Source organism: Dipodomys merriami, unplaced genomic scaffold (assembly GCF_024711535.1).
Source record: "Dipodomys merriami isolate MVZ:Mamm:240054 unplaced genomic scaffold, mDipMer1.0.p SCAF_1, whole genome shotgun sequence".
Classification (NCBI taxonomy): Eukaryota; Metazoa; Chordata; class Mammalia; order Rodentia; family Heteromyidae; genus Dipodomys; species Dipodomys merriami.
The window spans coordinates 116,735,897-116,756,248 of record NW_027202270.1 but is presented as its reverse complement, the minus strand read 5'-3'; the positions used below and the strand labels follow the sequence as shown (position 1 = coordinate 116,756,248).

Genomic DNA, 20,352 nt, shown 5'->3' with positions numbered 1-20,352 from the left:
CTCCCACTGAGCCACCTTCCCAGCCCAGGAATACATTTCTTTTTGAACACATTACCCCTTCCCTTGCTCTATTTGGGTGTCTAAATTGTTTAAAAAATGTATTCTTTTGTAGTACTGAGCCTTGGACTATGCCTCAAGTTTGCTAGATAGGTGTTCTCTATCATTTTGGCCATTTCCCCTATTTAAAAGATGTAAATAAGTTTTTCAAATATTGGCTGGGTCATTATAGGCTAAAAATTTTTATTTTATTTTTGCTAAGATATTCAGAGGGTTTTTAACATGAATGCTAGTATGTAGAACAGTCACAGACATGCAGGTAAGACATTATAGGTTCAATGGTTTAGCACAACATTTAGTACTTAAGTTGCTTAATAAGCACAAGATGCCAGCTTTGGTACAGTACATTATCAATCATTTTTTGTTCTAGTCCATTTGTTGACTAACCTGATATCATGGATGGTACATCGTCTGTCTCTCTTTTTGCCCCATATCTTTAGAGAGGTCACCAGTAAAATAATAAATTCTCCATTTTTCATCCCAATAGCCACCATGTCCCCTTCAGGACTATAGCACACTGTACGAGCAGCATGTCCCAGGTTCACTTTGTTTAACATCTTCTGCATACAAAGCAAAATAATAGTAGAAAACTACACTAAGTAAATACAGACAGAACCAAACTTTCCCCAAACCACAACATAATTTTTTTTTCTTTTCCTTTTTTTTTTTTTTGGATCTGGTCGTGGGGCCTGAACTCTGGGCCTGGGCGCTGTCTCTCAGCTCTTCAGCTCAAGGCTAGCGCTCTACCACTTGAGCCACAGCACCACTTCTGGCTTTTTTCTTTTTGCTTACGTGGTTGGTGCTAAGGAATCGAACCCAGGGCCTCATGCATGCAAGGCAAGCACTCTACCACTGAGCCACCTTCCCAGCCTCCACAACATAATTCTGAGCTAAAGACTAGCAGTTAAGACCTTCAGAAGTTGTAACCTCTAACAACTGTGTACCTACTTTATCAGCAATGTCCCAGAGTCTCACTGTCCCATCTTCTGCAGCAGAAAGGAAGAAGTCCCTTGAAGGATGCGTTGCTAGTCCCCAGACTGGTCCATCCACATGCCCATTAACTAAAGTACTGCATGCTGCATTTTTCTCTCCAACTTCAATTATTTCAGCATTCCTTGTCCCAACTAGTATCTTGCCCTGAAATGTATAACCAACACATTAAACGAATATAGCTATTTGCCAGCTTCACTCCCAAGCCCATCAATGGGTAAACTCTTCTATGGTCACAGGCACACATCTGCAGCAGTGCTGGGCTGGGTGCATGGTAGAGTCAAGCAAAAGGCAGACCTCTTCTATGGTAATGCACCTGGATTCTTAAATAACCAGAGTTTTGACTTTGATTAGGATAATCTTAGGACTTCCAAAAAGGCTCTAAAAATATTGGGAAATAGGGAGAAAACTAGAATTCATACATTAGTTAAAAAGGAAAATAACCAAGTAGTGGTGGCCCATACCTATAGTTCTAGTTATGTGGGAGGAGGAGGTAGGAGGACTGTAGAACAAGGCTTGGTCTGGGCAAAAGTGCAAGAAAAAAGTAAAAAAATGCTCAAGTGGTAGGGTAGAATACTTTGCCTAGCAAAGGCAAAGTCTTGAGTTCAATTCCCAGTAGCCCACGTGTAAAAATAAGCTTAACATTTAGATATCTAAACTAATAGCCATACATTAACAAGTGCATACATATTCAACAGCTTTTAAAGGAATATGTAGCTAAAGATGGTGATAGCTGCTCTAATCCAAATGAATCAGTTGGCAAATGTGTGTGTGTGTGTGTGTGTGTGTTTGTGTGTGTGTGTGTGTTTGTGTGTGTGTGTGTGTGTGTGTGTGTGTGTGTGTGTGTGAATTTCCATTGGTACTGGAGCTTGAACTCAGGGTCTCACACTCTTGCTTGGCTTCTTTGCTCTTGGGTAGCACTCTACCATTTGAACCACACCTTTTTGATGGTTAACCAGAGATGAGAGCCTTACCCTGGATTTGTCTGTCCAGGCCAGCTTTGAACCATGACCCTCAGACCTCAGACTCCTGAGTAGTTTGGATTATAGGCATGAGCCCAGCCTGGCGAGGATTTTTAGTTCCTAGGAGGCTTTTGTTGGGCATAGTAGCTCACACCTGTAATCCTGTAACTATTCAAAAGGTAAAGATTGAGAGGATCAAAGTTTAAGGCCAGCTCAGGCAAGAAAAGTCACAGATATTATTTCAATAAGAAGTTGGGAATGGAGCTGGGAAGGTGGCTCAGTGATAGAGTGCTTGCTTGCCTTGCATGCATGAGGCCCTGGGTTCGATTCCTCAGCACCACATAAGCAGAAAAAGCCAGAAGTGGCGCTGTAGCTCAAGTGGTAGAGCGCTCGCCTTGAGCTGAAGAGCTGAGGGACAGCGCCCAGGCCCAGAGTTCAGGCCCCAGGACAGACAAAAAAAAAAAAAAAGAAGTTGGGAATAGTGGTACATGCCAATCATCCTAGCTACGCAGGAAGCATAAACAAAATCATGGTTCATGCTCCTCTGGCATAAAGAAAACCCTATCTCAAAAATAACCAATGCAAAAAGAATTGGAGGCTATGGCTTAAGTGATAGAGTGCCTGCTAAGCAAGCATGAGGCTCTGAGTTCAACCCTAAGACTGCCCTCCTCCCCCAAAAGTAAAAAAACAAAAACAAAACCCTAGAGGCTTAATTACAATAGCTGCCTGTCCTCTCACCGCACAGGCACCAGCAACTGCAGAGAAAGGCCCAGTAAGATGACAACAACTCCATTCTTCAGTATAATATATAATATAAAGTATCACAGGTGAGAAGGGCAGGAGAGTGGCACTGCCTTCCATTGAGGAACATCTTACTTTGCCTCTGCACACAGAACGGACACAATCTGTGGACTGTCCTGTCTCCAGCCTGAAAGCCCGGCATCGCCTTAGTTCCTGATCCCACAGTTTAACCGCTCCGCCTTCTTTGGACCTGCGTAAATAAAGTCAAACCCAAGTAAAGGTTTATATTCACTCCAGATAGGGTTCCTTGTAAACAAACACATAAGGTATAAGCAGAATGCTAAAAAAGCCTAATATTTTTAACTTCTAATCTTATTCTAAACTTCCTATGGAAATTACAGGACACAATCAGTCAAAATGAACGTTTGGCTTCAGGAGATTATATTTTGAGAAACACTGATTACTTTCTGAAGAGCCTAACTTTATTTAGCTTCTACCATACATTGTCCTCTCGTAATACTATGTCACTATAAAGATAGGTAAAACAATTTTTAATGTTAAAAGGATAACAAATGCAAATCAAGGTATTATATGCAAATCAGGATTATAGATGTCTGTATAAAATTGTTAATAATTTTGTGCCAGTACTGGGGCTCGAACTCACGGCTTGGGCATGTCCTTTAGCTTTTTCACTCACCATTAGCCCTCTATCTCTTGAACCACACTTCTAGCTTTTTTTTTTATGGATGATTATTTGGAGGGAAGTGTCTCACAGGACTTTTCTGGCCAGCGGGTTTTGAACCACGGCCCTCATATCTTAGCCTCCTGAGTAGTTAGTATTGTAAGTGTGAGCTACTAGTGCCTGGCTTGTAAAATTATTTTTTTAAGGACCAAAAGCAGCATAGTCCTTTCCTACAATTATTATACAACCACCACCACCACCATCATCATATGTGGAGTTCTGGGGAATGAACCCCGGGCCTTGTGCTTGCTAGACAAGTACTCTATATCCAGTTCCCTTTCCTACTACTACTACTACTATTATTTTATTTTATTATTATTTTATTTATTATTATTATTTTGATTGGTTGTGGGGCTTGAACTCTGGGCCTGGACGCTGTCCCTGAGCTCTTCAGCTCAAGGCGAGTGCTCTACCACTTGAGCCACAGCACCACTTCCTGTTTTCCTGTTTTCTGGTGGTTAGTTGGAGATAAGAGTCTCATGGACTTTGCTGCCCGGGCTGGCTTTGAACAGTGATTCTCAGATCTCAGTCTCCTGAGTAGCTAGGATGACAGGCGTGAGCCACCGGCGCCCGGCTCTTTCCTACCGATATTAAAGTATCTTGCCAAGGCAGTTCATAGGTATAGGCCAAACAAAATATGGGAAGTATTAGAAGTGATATGTGAAGAATAAAATTGAGCCCTCACACAAATTTTCTCTCCAAAGAACATATTCTTTCATTTCCTGCTGTCTTAGGAGAAAACATGCCAGTGTACCGTAATATATTGCTCACAGGTAAAGGAAAAGCTCTTGTGTCTGTTTAACTGACATGTGTAGGTTGTTCTGATCCTGTGGTGAAGTATACTTATTTTTTGTCAGTCATGGAGCCTGGACTTTGGGCCTGGGCGCTGTCCCTCAGCTCTGCATCTCAAGGTTCGCGCTCTACCACTTGAGCCACAGGGCTACTTCCAGCTTTTTCTGCTTATGTGGTGCTGAGGAATCGAACCCAGGGCCCCATGCATGCAAGGCAAGCACTTTACCACTGAGCCATCTTCCCAGCCCTGAAGTATACTTCTTAGCTGCTTGTCTGTCACATGTCAACATGTGGTGACTTTGTTGGTGGCAAATCATTTTTTAAGTATCTGGTTACTATTTGAACATCTGAAAAAAATCACTCACATTCACATTTCAGGTCTTGTACAAAGTTTGTCTAACAAGTTTGCATGAAGCCAAAGCAAACCAGGCAGTTTGTCACCAGCCCTCCTTTGTTCCTTTCTTGTGGGGCAGTGTGCATTGTACTCTTTAGCAGACAAAAAGAAAAGGCAGTCAAGATGCAGCCTGGGGCCAGGGCACTGGTGGCTCACTCGTAGCTACTCAGGAAGGTGGGAGCTGAGGATCCACGTTGGAAGCCAGCTGAGGCAGAAAAGTCTATGAGAACCTTATCCAATTAACCAGCAGAAAGCCAGAAGTGGAGGTACGGCTCAAGTGGTGGAGTGCTAGCCTTCTGTGAAAAAGCCAAGTGAGAGCATGAGGACCTGATGCCGCTTCACTCAGTGGGAAGGACAGACTGCCCCTTATGTCCCTTTCACTAGGCACACGCTGATAGCCATGAAGGCATTAGGAAACCCCGTTCTTAATTTGAGGACAAGTGCTTATCAACTTATCAGCTAAACTAGCACCCCAATTAGAGCTGAAGTTTTATCTACAATGTGAAGAAAAAAGACTAACATTAAGGCCAGAAATGAGAATTCTAAGAAGGCAAAGAAAAAGCAACAGGGGAGAAATATATGAGAAGGCCCGAGAGGACAGCTGTGTAGCACGGGGAGAACCAGAAGCTCTAACTGCAAGCCTTGGGGATCTCATCGCTAAGTACCAGTGAGGACGGAAAGGGAAAGAGGACTCACGGCCTTTCCTTGCCTCCGGTGACGATGAGTCCATCCCGCAGTGTGGTGTACATGGCAAACACAGGCCCATTGTGAGCTTTGGCCACGACTCTACACAACATGTGATCTTTCCACACACAGACATCACCACTGATGGTACCTGTAAACGTCAAGTTATTCTGAAAAGGAGTGGGGAAAGGGGAGACACGTTCATCAAAAGTTCAAAGAGAGTTCAAATGTAAGCATCTACCTGAGTGGGATGCAGTATCGCCTCTGACAATGCACATGGCAGGGATGGCCCAAGACCAGGAACCTAAACTCGAGGTGTAGCTCGGTGAGGGGCTTTCCCTTTCCCAAGTCTACCACTTATTAGTTAGATCAATTAGGAGGAAGATTCTTTCCTTCTGGTTCTAAAATACTGCAATTCTTGTTTATTTTGTACCTTGGATTACTTTCCTCTAGCAAAATAAAGGTCCCCAATCAATGAGAGTAAGAAAAGAGAATAGGGAGTGAACATGGCTTTTTAACAGGTTTTTAGAGAAGAAAACTTGTCACAAAGTGAAGCTGTCATCTCATCTGAAGTCGTAGGAGTTTTCTGTCCCTCACTAACACCTGCAGATCGAGGGACATTACTAGCTCTGCAGTTAGAAAGCAATTGCTTCAGTACACAGCACGGGCTCCAGCCTAGACTCGAGTGCTTCAACTGAGAAACATCAACATGCTACCTCAAACGCATGTACAATTTTGTTTTTATGTTTTATATTTTATGTTTTTATGTAAATTAAAAATAAATTAGAACCACTTAAATTGAACATAAACCTACCTTTTACGGGAGAAAACATCCTGGATGATTGCACTACTCCTTTATATACAGCAAATAAACGGTTTCTAATATTTTAGTCACCAAGCTTATTTTTTGGGGGGAATGGGCAATAAATAAGGAATTCTATATATATGGGCTTATTTAAGTGCCAGAATTGTGTGAATGTCTGGATCTTCTTCCAGAAACAATTTACTGGTCCTATATTAAATATACCCAAAATGTCCAACTCAAGTTTGACAGGTTGTGGCCACTAATGTCCATGGTCTTTTCTCAAAAGCAGAAGTGCACTTCACTGTTCTAAACTTGTGATTTTCCTTCTTAAAGTACCTCATACTCATACCCATATGAACACTTCCATAAGAAAACCATGGAGGGCTTATTTTTTTAAATTGCACCAAAGGATTTCTAAAGTAGCCAGGGCACAGAATTACTGGGAAGAGCCCAGATGAAAGGGAGTCAAGGGAAGAGAAAGGAGTCTTGAATATTGTTAAGACTAGAATTGGCTTCTTTCTTTCCGTCTCTCCCTTCTTCCCTTGTATTAGAGGTGCTAGCCTCTAGTTTAACTACGCCATAAACAGAAAGTTAAGATGCTAGAGAGCAAAGGAATCCTAAACCCAAATGAGACCTTAAATTTCTTGAACATCATGGTAACTTGTTGGACTTCCCTTTTATTCTGACAAAAATAAATCTTAGGTGCATGAGGAACTACTTGGAAGACACATAGAATAACTAGTGTCATGCGTGTACTAATGAAGGCCTTGGAGAACAGCAATAGCCTATGGATGCAGATGTTTCATAAACATTCTTCTTCCTCCTTAGTAACTTTCTTCCCCACCCTCATTTCTGATAGAGATGAGATATATGTGTGACCAGGACAATGATTAGTGGATAACTGTGCCATATCAACATTTATGTGACTCTATCTATTTATAGAAAAAAAAAAAAGTCACGGAGTCTAAATTCTACTACCACACAGGATTTTAAGAGACATACTGCACCAAATGCAACGGCGAGCATGGTCTGCATCCGGGCATCCTGCAGGGTGCTCAGCAGCCCTTTCTTGCTAAGAAGGGCCCTTCCCGCCAGTGTCCAGAACTTCACATGTTTTATTCCCACAGAGACAAACTGGGTATCAGAATCTGGTCGGAATTCTGCGACAAAAATTCGTTGGCTGTGCCCAGCTTTGCTGGCAATTTTGGCCCCTGACACAGAGGATACAACAAAATTATCCAAGTTAGTATAAGAAGCAAGCTAATCAACAGTCAAACAATCCAAGTAATATGGTTCAAAATAATAACAAAATAATACTTGTAAGAAGAGAGGGTCATGGTTCTTGCTCCACTGACTAACAATCCATAACCCTCAATTACCTATGTTCCACAGGGGAGGCACACAGGAGGCCTTCATTTTGTTTAAGGGCCATTCTAGATTTTAGGAACATGACTTATATTTCTTCTGGGTTGACTCCATTAATTTCTCTATATGCCTTAAAATGTTTGTCTAAACTGTGTTAGGTAATATTTGCTATTGGGCTCCATTATGATTTAAAGGACACTTTAGGGGGCTTACTGGTAGAACACTTATCTGGTATGTGTGATGCCCTGGATTTGATTCCTAGCATCTCTGTCTCTGTCTGTCTCTGACACACACACACACACACACACACACACACACACACACACACACACACACACACACACACACACACACACACACACACACACACACTGTGTGATGCCCTGGATTTGATTCCTAGCATCTCTGTCTCTGTCTGTCTCTGACACACACACACACACACACACACACACACACACACACACACACACACACACACACACACACACACACACACACACACACACACACCACGCGCGCGCTCGCTCAGACCTGGCACTTGAAAGACAAGAGCTCCACCGCCTGTCACCTGAGCTGTATCCTAGCCCTCATTTTCATTCTCTAGTAAGAGCTTCAAGAACCAACCAGTCATTCATTAATGATTAGTAAAGACATAATTTCTTATGGAAAGGAAATAGCAATGAAAAAGTCTAATACTAATAACAGTTTTGAACATCTTTTGTGAGCTTTTAAAGGGAAACACCTACTGTATACTAACTGCATTGGTATTGTGTGGCACTATAGTAAATAATGGCTTCAACAATCATCTACTTAAAGGACATAGTATATAGAGAATTCATATTACCTTATATTCTTGTTTGTTTTTTAAATCACACAAACAAGAAAAGTCTTACCTTCCTGCCATCTCCAAATGGTAATGGTATGTTCTGGGTCTAAGCCCACAGACAGCAATAGTTTGCCAGTAGCACTGAAGCTGACTGAACACACACCCTTTGAATGGTAGCATCTTAATATAGATAAAGTCTGCTTGTTCATTGCGTCCCAGACGTGGATAGAAGGGGCTGTAGCTAAACAAAGACAATCCAAAAGTTATAATTGACCTAAATGTTTCCATCTAAAGCTGATACTCACCTCTAAAATGTTGAAAAAAAAGTTGTAAGAATTATAATTATTGCACAATAGCTAAAACCAAAACTAAATTTAGAGATGGAAAAAAACAGGAGCAGGAAAGAAAAAAGAAAAGGAAACAGAAAGTATATAATACTTCTTCAGGATAAATAGCATTTTGGCAAGCAAATCAGGCAATTAATAACGCTAAACAAATTATCAAAAACAATGCATGTTTATGGCCCAAAGGCAAAGCTCAGGACTAGTGCAAAGCCCAGGGTTTGATCCTCAGCACCAGATGGGAAACAGGCATAGAAACCTACTCATAATTCTTTATATAATTACATGGAGAGCTATATGCATTTAACATGATAAATACATTGAATTGAAGTTTTCACTGAAAAGGCCTAGCTATTAAATATCTAGAAAAATGGGTACACATTATTAATTTAATAGCTTTTTAATTTATAAACTAATGTTCAAAAACAAAAATGAAGTAATTTTAAGTTTTAGTGCAGTCTGTTTAATATGTATAACTGAACAATACATTTCAAAAACTGAAGTAGTCTATAAAAATAATACATTTCAAAAGATTTAATCCTTAGATAATATTTGTTGATTTATATTTAAAATGAACTTTTAAAATTACATTTTTTATACTAGTCCTGGGGCTTGAACTCAGGACAGAAAATGATCAATTTTCCTTACCTGACATATCTGCTGAGTCACCTATAATGGAAAAAGCAGAAAAATAATTACCTATAAATAACAAATATTAACAGTAAAAGTGCAAAAACCCAATTATTATAAAATAGTTTTAAAATAATCTAAATCCTTAACAAATCATTAACAAAGTCTTGCTTATTCCTTTCAGTTGAATAAATTGGATGGAGGGATTTGTGTCAATTATACATATTAACAGTCTATATTAGCTTTTCAAACTCTTTTCTTTTTTTATTAATAATTTTTTATTGTGAAAATATGGTACAGAGGGGTTAAATTACATGAGCAAGGTAATAAGTATATTTCTTATCAAGCATTGTGGCTTCCTCCTTTGTTTCCCCTTACCATTCGTGCCCTCCCATCCTCCCCCCTCCCACGCCTCCAACTTTTTCTTTTTTTTTTCTTTTTTCTTTTTTAAAATTTTTTATTGTAAAGATACTATACAGAGGGTTACAGTTACATGAGCAAGGTATGAGTACACTTCCTATTGAGCATTGTTACCCCCTCCATTGTTTCCCCCCTACCATCCCTTCCCTCCCTACCTTCCCCAAGGTTCTTTTTTTTTTTTTAAAATTGTGGTTAAGTGATTACATAATTTCCCAAATTTCACAGTATTGTGGAATAATGATGCTCATTTAAAGTCACAAGTTCATTCTAACTTTCCTGGAGCAAATTGTCTATCACAGTCTATAACATATAATGGTGTATACTATACACCATACATGTGATCATCCGTATGGGGTTATTTAGTAGTGGTTCGACCAGATGAGTGGGAGTTCTTTGTTTCTTAAGTCCTGTTAATTTTGTCGTATCACCTAACAGTTTGGATTTAGCATCCACTTATCAGGGAGACCATGTACTGTTTGTCTCTTTGCTCTTGGCTTACCTCGCTCAACATGATTCCTTCTAGCTCCATCCATTTCCCTGCAAATGCCATTATTTTGTCATTTCTAATGGCTGCATAATATTCCATTGTGTATAGATACCACAATTTTTGGATCCATTCATCTGTGGTGGGGCATCTGGATTGTTTCCATATCCTAGCTATTGTGAACAGTGCTGCAATAAACATGGAGGTGCACGTGTCCTTGTATATTGGTTCCTATTGTTCAGGGTAGATGCCTAGAAGTGGTATGACTGGGTCGTAAGGGAGGTCAATCTTTGGCTTTCTAAGGACCCTCCAGACTGCTTTCCAAAGTGGTTGTATAAGTGTACATTCCCACCAGCAGTGTAATAGGGTTCCTCTTTCTCCACATTCCCTCCAGCATTTGTCGTTGGCTGATTTGTGGATGTGGGACATTCTGACGGGTAAGATGGTATCTCAGGGTTGTCTTTATTTGCATTTCCTTCACCACCAGGGATGATGAACATTTCCTCATGTGTTTCTTTGCCATTTTTATTTCTTCATCTGAGAAGTCCCTCTTTAGTTCCCTTGCCCATTTAGTAATTGGTTTGTTAGGTTTGGGAGGGATTAGTTTCTTGAGTCCCCCAACTTTTTCTTTAGATAAAATATTTTCTTTGTAGTTAATGAGGTACATAAAATTTTAATTGTAATATCTTTAAAAATAATGCTGATATGATTTAAGTCTTGATGACATTTACTCTGGTTTATAAAATGCATCGTCAAGTAGGCCCTGTGAATCTCTGCTTTCAGAGAAGAGGTAGATATAGATGTGAAGAGGTAGATATAGATATAAACTTTAAGGGTCATGATAGTAAAATATCCATATAGTCCAAGAAACAAAAACAGTTCTTCCTTGTAACAAAAGATGTTCTATATGAGTAAATGTTTGCCAAGGAAGAAAATGTGCATGCCTATGCTTATTATATTTGTTTGTTAGTATTTTTTTTGTTTTTCCCCTGAGAGAATTATATTTGTATTGGTCCTGAGCTTAACCTCAGGGCCTGGGCACTGTCCCTGAGATTTTATGCTCAGCTCCACTACTGACTTTTTGGTGTTTATTCTTGGAGATAAGAGTGTTGTGGAGGGCTGGGAAGGTGGCTCAGTGGTAGAGTGCTTGCCTTGCATGCATGAGACCCTGGGTTCGATTCCTCAGCACCACATAAGCAGAAAAAGCCAGAAGTGGCGCTGTGGCTCAAGTGGTAGAGTGCTAGCCTTGAGCTGAAGAGCTGAGGGACAGTGCCCAGGCCCAGAGCTCAGGCCCCATGACTGGCAAAAAAAAAAAAAAAGAGTCTTGTGGACTTTCCTGCCAAGGATGACTTTGAACGGCGATTCCCAGATCTCAGCCTCCTGAATAGCTATGATTATAGTTATGAGCCTTTGGTACCCCACAACAAAGTTGTTTCTTTTCTTTTCTTTTAAAGTAACAGTCTTTAGTAGGACAGAAGGCTGTAAACTGGGTGCCAGCGGCTTACTTCTGTAATTCTAGATAGTGAAGAGGCTAAGACTTGAGGATTTTGGCTTGAAACCAGCCTTAATAGAAAAGTCTGCAAGAAGTCTCCAACAAACCAGCAAAAAGCTGTACGAGAGGTGTGGTTCAAGAGTTCTGAGTTAAAGCCCCAGGACCAGCACAAAAATAATTTTAGAAACTCATTGGAATTACATAATTGTTTTTCATCAACCAAGACAAAACAAGGATTTCTAGAACATATTGATTAAAAGGTCTAGAGTATCTTGACTTCAGAGATGAGAGAAGAGAGAATAAAGGAGTCAACTCTGCCAAGTGCTCATATAGTAAATAGTATGTTTAGTTCTAAACGTACTGTGATTTTAATTTCTTGACAGTACTGGGGTTTGAATTCAGGGCTTTGTGCTTGGTGGGTAAGCACTCTACTACTTGAACCATGCCTTTATCCTTCTCAACATACTTTGATAACTTCCAGTTGGTAGAAGGACTTGAAACTAGGCCACATGAAGAACTGTTGAAAGATTGGGAGTGTTTGTTGTGACCAGGCTGGTCCCTGGATAACTACGAAGTCTGTGACAACAGTACAGATCTAGAAGTCAAATATCAAAAAGCATCAAGTGAGGTCTCTTTAATTTTGGTGAGTACACCCCTGCAGTGACATGGAAGGATGGCACAAATGGAGAACTCTTTGGAGGTTGGGGCAATGTAAGTCCACCTTCTCACCCTTGCTCCATTCCACACTACCAGGAGCCATGAAGCTCACACGTGCTGCTACAAGCTGAATGTTTGTGGCCCTCCAAAATCCAAACATTGACACTAATATCAAACACGATGGTATGAGCAGGTGGGACCTCTGGGGGACAAAAGTCATGAGGATAAGCCTTCACCCTAAGATCAGTGTCCTAGAAAGGAGAGGAAAGAGCCTCTTTTTCTCTACCATAGGAGGCTATAAAAAAGCCATCTGTAGGGCTGGGAAGTTGGCTCAGTGGTAGAAGCGCTTGCCTTGCAAGCCTGAGGCCCTGGGTTCGATTCCTCAGCACCACATAAGCAAAAGGAAAAAAGCCGGAAGTGGTGCTGTGGCTCAAGTGGTAGAGCGCTAGCCTTGAGCTGAGGGACAGCGCCCAGGCCCAGAGTTCAGGCCCCACGACTGGACCCAAAAAAAAAAAAAAAGCCATCTGTAACCCAGAAAACACATCTGTAAACCCCACACAGTCTAAACTCATGATCTTGAACTTCTAATTTCCAGAACTTGAGAAATTACTTATTTTTGTGCCAGTGGAGGGGCTTGGACTCAGGGCCTTGCACCTTGCTTCGGCTTTTTTTGCTCAAAGCAGGTGCTCTATCCCTTGAGATACGCCTCTATTTCTGGCTTTTTGCTGGTTAGTTAGAGGTAAGAGCTTTCCAGATTTGTCTGCCCCAGCTGGCTTTGGTCCTTAGATCTCAGCCTCCTATGTAGCTAGGATTACAGATGTGAGTCACCAACTTCTAGGTTTAGCCCACCTAATTTATGCTATTTATTACAGTACTCAAAAGCAACTAAGACATCCTTACTTGGAATCTCAGAATCCTACCCTTCAAGCATGCACATATTGGTTATACAGAATTCTAGGATATCAAATGGGAGAAGGCTTTCCGTGAGGGAAACTACATACATTGCTCCCATGGACATCTCATCTCATGGAATGCCACTGGAGACATCCAAAGCAAACCTTCCAGAAAAGAAGTACTAGACAAGACTCAGTAAGAATGTGATATGTCTCCCAAATGGAAGATGAAGTCACAGGCCTATGCGATTAGAAATTCTAGAATGAGGGCCAATGAATAGCAATCACAGACTGAGTTCTTGCTAAAGGACTAAGTCCAACTGTTTCAGGTACTATCTAATAGTTTATTTTAAATGCTGAATTATCTGAACTAATTCAAGTAACAGAAAATTACATGGAAGTAAATTTTATAGAATAATAGGTATTTGGCTTTATGTTCATACACATAGACTTTGAACCATCCATAATTACACTATATTTAAGCTTTTTCTTAAGATACTGAATTTATTTAAACAAAACCAATGTTTCAAATTGTTTCTTTTTAAAATACAGAAACATACCTACTTGGCCAGTAGCCACTATGTTGATAAACTTGGGATGCTGATTTATAGTGAGGCACAGAATGTCATCATTATGTTCCTGATAGAAACTCTGGGTCCCTATAAGGAAAGAATTTGAGATATAAGTTTCAAAATTTGAAGATGTAACAGCCAAATGTACTTATCTAGTATGACAAACTACTCTTTTAACGTATTTGTTAGTTCGCATAGTGTTTGAGCACTTATTGTCTATAAATGGTCATAAAGATACTAATGAATCAGAAGTTTTAAAGCATACAATACAAGTCTGAAGATACCAGAGAAATAGGACTCAAATGCTATGGAGGGATGGGGATGTAGCTCAGGGGTGAAGCACTTGTCTAGCATGTACAAGACCCTGGTTCAAATCCCAGTGACTCTCCCCCCTCCCCACAAGAATTCAGTACAGGAAAGAGTATTCAAGAGTATTCCCATTATATAAATGTGGTACTCCAGCTGGGAAGGTGGCTCAGTGGTAGAGCACTTGCCTTGCATGCATGAGGCCCTGGGTTTGATTCCTCAGCACCACATAAGCAGAAAAAAAAAAAAAGTCGGAAGTGGCGCTGTGGCTCAAGTGGTAGAGTGCTAGCCTTGAGCTGAAGAGCTGAGGGACAGTGCCCAGGCCCAGAGTTCAGGCCCCACGACCAGACCCTCCCCCCAAAAAAAAAGAAATGTGGTACTCCTATACTGACCCAAACAGATTCTATAAATGTGATGGTGGTTGAGGAAGACCATTTTACGCAGAGAAGCACTTTGAGCAAAAGCAGAAAGGCAGGCAAGGGCTGGGTGTGTGCACGGGGCTCCTTTGGCTGAAGTGGAGGGGTCATGAGTAACAAGAATCAGCAATGTGGTTGGAAAGGCAGCTACAAACTGGAACTATGGAAGATTTGGAAGGCTAGATGATGACATTTCTGTTAGGGTTTTGTAAAGGAAAAGATTCACCAGAGTCACATAAAAACAACAAATGTTTTTCCATTTAGTAATTTGGGCCATTTTTACTCTTATTTAATATTTATTCTGCAGTGAATGGAGAAACACAAAAGATTTTTTATCAAAGAATTAATTTATTAAGGAATTGCAGCATCTATCAGTACTGAAAGTTGAAGAGACATTAGACAGTCACAGCAGCAGTCCATGTGGGATATAATAAACTCAATGAAACTGGATATTAATGGCCTGGAGGGAAATGGTACAATAGATCCAAATTATAGACACCATGAATAAAATGAAACAAAACAAAACCTCAACAACTACACTTAGCAGACCTACTATTACTTTTAAACTTCCCAAAGTGAAATGTGCTTTGTACTTTCTAGACCTAAAGGCTGTTTGCTAAATTGGTGAAGATCAGGTAACAGATCTAGAGTCCCAGATTATGAAAATGCATTGGATCACCAAACTGGTAAGAAACCATATTTGCAGAATGTAGGCAATGCCTAGTCTTCTTTCTGCCTTCTCTCTTGAGAGCTCATCATTAGAAAGGTGGTTAGTTAAAAATAAAAAAAAATAAAATTGTAAGTATCAGAGTCTAAACATTCTTTCTTTCTTTTCTTTCTTTCTTTCTTTTTTTTTTTTTTTGCTTATCTTATTCCTCCCTATTCTTAAAGGGTAAGTGAACCTTCAATTTTCTTTTGAAATAGCATTTTTTTGGGGGGAGGTCCGGTCGTGGGGCCTGAACTCTGGGCCTGGGCACTGTCCCTCAGTGCTTCAGCTCAAGGCTAGCGCTCTAACACTTGAGCCACAGTGCCACTTCCTGCTTTTTCTTTTTGCTTATGTGGTACTGAGGAATCGAACCCAGGGCCTCAGGCATGCAAGGCAAGTGCTCTACCACTGAACCACCTTCCCAGCCCCTGAAATAGCATTTTTTAAATGCTCAGAATTATTAAATAGAAAACTACCAATGATTTCATGTGTTCCTGGTGAATCCTTTACTTTAGGTGCTAAATTCATGATTATTTAACTAGTGACTAATGATTAGCACTGACCAGGAAGAGAATCAGGACTCATGTGATCCATCTACTCCTTATCCATTCAGAGAGAAACTATCAACGAAAAAACTAAAAAGTTTGGTTGGACTAGATAACCTGTTTCTAGTTCTAACTTAAGATTTAATGATGCTTACAAACATATGTAACAAAACAGAATTCAACAATGTCACTAGACTGTTCATGTTGATCATCAAATGGTGCTAAAAGAACTTAATTTGTTCTTCAAACCAATCAGTTAAATAAACATCAAGAAATACTTTCTTGCTGGGAGCCAGTGGCTCACGCCTGTAATCCTGGCTACTCAGAAGGCTGAGATCTGAGGATCTGAGGATCACAGTTCAAAGCCAACCTGGGCAGGAAAAGTCCTACCCGATGTGGCTTAAGTGGTAGAGTGTTTGCCTTGAGTTGAAGAGCTGAGGGACAGTGTCCAGGCCTAGAGTTCAAGCCCCATGACCGACCAAAAAAAAGAAAAAAGAAAAAAACAATACTTTCTTACATTTTTGGACTCATGAGTAGAACCATAGATAAGCAGCTTCCTCAGCTTTCCAAGACCTCAGTAAAAACAATCTACTCAGCAATCATTTACCAATATGCTACTTTCAATCATTATCAAAAACAATGTTCCTAAACCATCCTATGGTGAGGATGTGGGAAAAGGGAGCTCCAATTATGAATGGTTTCATTATAAAACATGGTTCTTCTCTTCTTTTTCTTCTTCTTCTTCTTCTTCTTCTTTTTGTTGAGCCATAGCGCCACTTGTTTACTTGGAGATAGGAGTCTCATGAACTTTCCTGCCTGGGTTGGCTTTGAACTGTGATCCTCAGATTTCAGCCTCCTTAGTAGCTAGGATTATAGGCATGAGCCACCGGCACCTGGCTAAAGCTATTTACTGCAAATCCTCACTTCTAACAGAAAGCAAATAGAACTTTGCATGATAAAATACTATTCTGCTGTATAATGCTCTTAAGACTGAAATGTGGCTGGGCATGATGGTGCATGCTTGTAATTCCAGCACTTAAGAGGTTGAGCTAGGAGAATTGCAATTTTGAGGCCCCCCTGGGCTACCTAGAGGTACAGGCTAGCCTGGACTGTACAGGAAGAGCTTGTCTCAAAAACAAACAAAAAATAGCAACATAATCCCTCCCCCAAATACTGAAATATGAATTAGTTTGGACTTTTTCTCCAATATATTTAAAATATTTACAGCTTTAACAAATACCTATAGGCTGTTAGATAAATCCTAAATCAAAAACAGTATGCGTGTGTGTGTACTGATGAATTAGGATTTCCTACCTGTAGCAACATTGTGTAGAATTCCAACAGATGCAGTGTGATATATTATATCATCACCATCATTTAAATAATGTACATTATTCCTGCAGTCTCTGCCTCGATAACCAAACACAAGATCCAAAACAAGATCCTGTAACAATAATGGGAAAAAACCTTTTACCATATTTTTCCTCATATGTAAATGTTCATCTATGTTCTGTGGTATACACAGTACTGAGCTCTTCAGTCACAATGAATGGAAGGTATGTTTTAGATATTTAACAAACTTCAAACACAAAACCAACTAGATACATTTCTCTATGTAACCTGTTTTGGTCAACTAAAAGATATATTCTACATATTGTATTTTTCTTTTTTTTTTTTTTTTGTCGGTTGTGGGGCTTGAACTCTGGGCTTGGGTGCTGTGAACTCTGGGCTTGGGTGCTGTCCCTGCGCTCTTCAGCTCAAGGAGAGCGCTCTACCACTTGAGCCAGAGTGCCACTTCTAGTGGTTTTCTAGTGAATTTTTTATTGGAGATAAGAGTCTCACGGAGTTTCCTGCCCGGGCTGGCTTTGAAGCGTGGTCCTCAGATCTCAGCCTCCTGAGTAGGTAGGATTACAGGCATGAGCCACCGGCGCCCGGCTACATACTATATTTTTCTATGTAAACTAAGGAAAAGGAAATAATGTGATCAGCTGATTGCAAGAATTTTCTACATGTTAAACACAGATGTTTGGTTCCAAAAGAATACTTTAACCTGTATTCAATATAGTCACAAAAACTTTATCCAAGGATAAATAATCGTCTTAGGATAAATGATGTGCATGTCAGGTACTCTGATTAACCCAAGGATGTCTCTGACAAGTCATGCCCAAGTTCAGGCAGAGAGTCCTACAACTGAAAGTGTCCATTCTCACTGACCAGCCATAAACCCTATTCATGCCTGAGGATGCACAGGCTGCTGGGGCTACAGATGCTGGCCACAGCCTTTCTTCTTCCTCTATTATTGTGAAAGATCTCTTGTCTGGAGAGACAGAACAGTCTCCATAGACCTTGTGGTCAAGTTCCAGATATAATGTAAGTATTTAACCTTTAGTTTATAAATTCAGCCCAGAAAGTATAAGAAAGTGCCAGTGCTGTGCTTACCTAAGTAACTGATCATTCCCATACATGTATATTTACAAATTCTGAGATACTGATCAATCTTGCAAGGTATTACAAGACTCATTTAAAAAATTAAAGAGAATTTGGGTATCAGTCTAAACCTCAGAACTGAGTAGGAGGGGCTGGAAAGTTGGCTCAGTGGTAGAGCACTTGCCTTGCATGCCTGAGGCCCTGGGTTCGATTCCTCAGCACCACATAAGCAAAAAGAAAAAACCCGGAAGTGACGCTGTGACTCAAGTGGTAGAGTGCTAGCCTTGAGCTGAAGAGCTGAGGGACAGCACCCAGGCCCAGAGTTCAGGCCCCACGACTGGACCCAAAAAAAAAAAAAAAGAACTGAGTAGGAGTCAAGCAATAGATATTTTACAACCAAAGGAAGTAAGATTATATTCGATACACTTATTTTCATAAAAACCAATGACAAGGCTTAGTTATAAAAGGAACTCGGGAAATATTTTAGTAACAACAGGAAATGGGCCTTCCTTACCTCTATGGGTCTCTTTTTCTTGCCAACGTTGTTCGTCTGCAGTTTTTCTGGCTGTGGTGGGGCTCTGCTCACTGGGGGCCTGTAATGAAGGTGGGAAGGAGGAGATGTATGCATCACCTGTGCCCAGGACCGCCCAGAGGTGCCTTCCAGAGAGGTCCCAGCTTTGCCAACGGGAACCCATCTGGCTCCCATAGACTGGTGGCCTCTGATTTTGATAGGCTCTCATGCAAGAAGATGAAAAGAAAATAATTTAAAATTTTATTCATTCTCTTGGGTTTCGGTGTTTTTTCTTCCCCTAGTGTTGAGTTTGAACTGTGTGCCTCATGCTTGCTCAGCTTGTTCACTTGTCTCTCTACCATTTCAGCCAGGCCTCCAGTCCAACTTTTTGCTGGTTATTCCAGAGATACAGTCTCAGAGACTTTTCTGTCTATACTGGTTTTGAACCATGATTCTCTAGATCTCAGTTTCTTGAGAAGCTAGAATTACAGGCATGAGCCACTAGCCCCACCTTACTTTTATTTCCTTGTTAATAATACATATATTATAAATATATTATAATAAAATATAATAAATCATAAATAATAAAATAGAATGATAGAATGATATATTACACATAAGAAAATAATTTTACATACTGAAAAAATGTGAGGGGTACATTATCAAAAAGCCTAGATTATTGCTTTAAAGCACCCAACACCAACATTTTCTTCTTGAAAGTGAATTTTAGTATTTCTGTGTACTTTCTATACTGTTAGCAAACATAAATCATATGAGTTTAAATTTATAGTAGCATGCTTTTTCATGCTCCTTGTTAGCTCTTCTTCCATACCTCCCCTTCACTGGCTCTGCTTCTTGCAATCCTCATATGTGCGAAATGCTTCACCATCCAACAGTTATTCAAGGGAAACAATTTTTAGTCATAAAGGACTATTATTAATACGACACTCTGGAGAAGGTAATCACTATTACTAATGCTGCTCATTTTCCTTCTTCTCATCTGCCAAATTGAATAACCTGAAAACTGAATCTAAATCAATCATATATCAACCCTTCTCCAAATTTTAAATATTCAGTTTATAAAAACTAAATCAAAAGGAAATTAAGGCCAGGGCCAGTGGCTCTCGCCTGTAATCCTAGCTACTCAGGACGCTGAGATCTGAGGTACACAGTTTAAAGCAAACCCAGGAAGGAAAGTCTGTGAGACTCTTATCTCCAATTAACTACCAGAAAACCGGAAGTGTCACTGTGACTCAAGTGGTAGACTGCTAACCTTAAGCTGAAGCGCTGAGGGACATAGCCCAGGTCCAGAGTTTAAACCCCATAACTGACAAAGAAAAAAAAAAGTAAAAGAAAAGAAAAAGAAATTAAGCTGGGCACCAGTGGCTCTTGCCTATAATCTTAGCCACTCATGATCTGTCGATCATGGTTCAAAACCAGCCTGGGAAGTAAAGTCTTATCTGTTATCTTCAATTAACAACGAAAAAGCTAGAAGTGGAATTGTGGCTCAAGTAGTATAACAGCCTTGAGCAAAATGTTAAGGCCCTGAGTACCAGACTCAGTACTAGCACACACACACACAAAGTGATACAAA

The 20,352-nt window shown here is 40.2% G+C and overlaps 1 protein-coding gene across 1 annotated transcript in view; it reads right to left on the bottom strand.

Moving 5' to 3' along the window:
* Eml5 (EMAP like 5) overlaps nt 1–20,352 on the bottom strand; it is a 119,582-nt gene that overhangs the window by 6,956 nt on the left and 92,274 nt on the right. Inside the window, exons 28-37 of the mRNA XM_070028290.1 lie at nt 18,762–18,840; nt 17,135–17,264; nt 13,836–13,934; nt 9,348–9,368; nt 8,426–8,599; nt 7,170–7,378; nt 5,375–5,532; nt 2,886–3,000; nt 1,006–1,194; nt 445–617 (exon numbers count right to left, since the gene is read on the bottom strand). Coding sequence (XP_069884391.1) covers nt 445–617; nt 1,006–1,194; nt 2,886–3,000; nt 5,375–5,532; nt 7,170–7,378; nt 8,426–8,599; nt 9,348–9,368; nt 13,836–13,934; nt 17,135–17,264; nt 18,762–18,840 — 1,347 coding nt within the window. The remainder of the gene's footprint in view (nt 1–444; nt 618–1,005; nt 1,195–2,885; nt 3,001–5,374; nt 5,533–7,169; nt 7,379–8,425; nt 8,600–9,347; nt 9,369–13,835; nt 13,935–17,134; nt 17,265–18,761; nt 18,841–20,352) is intronic.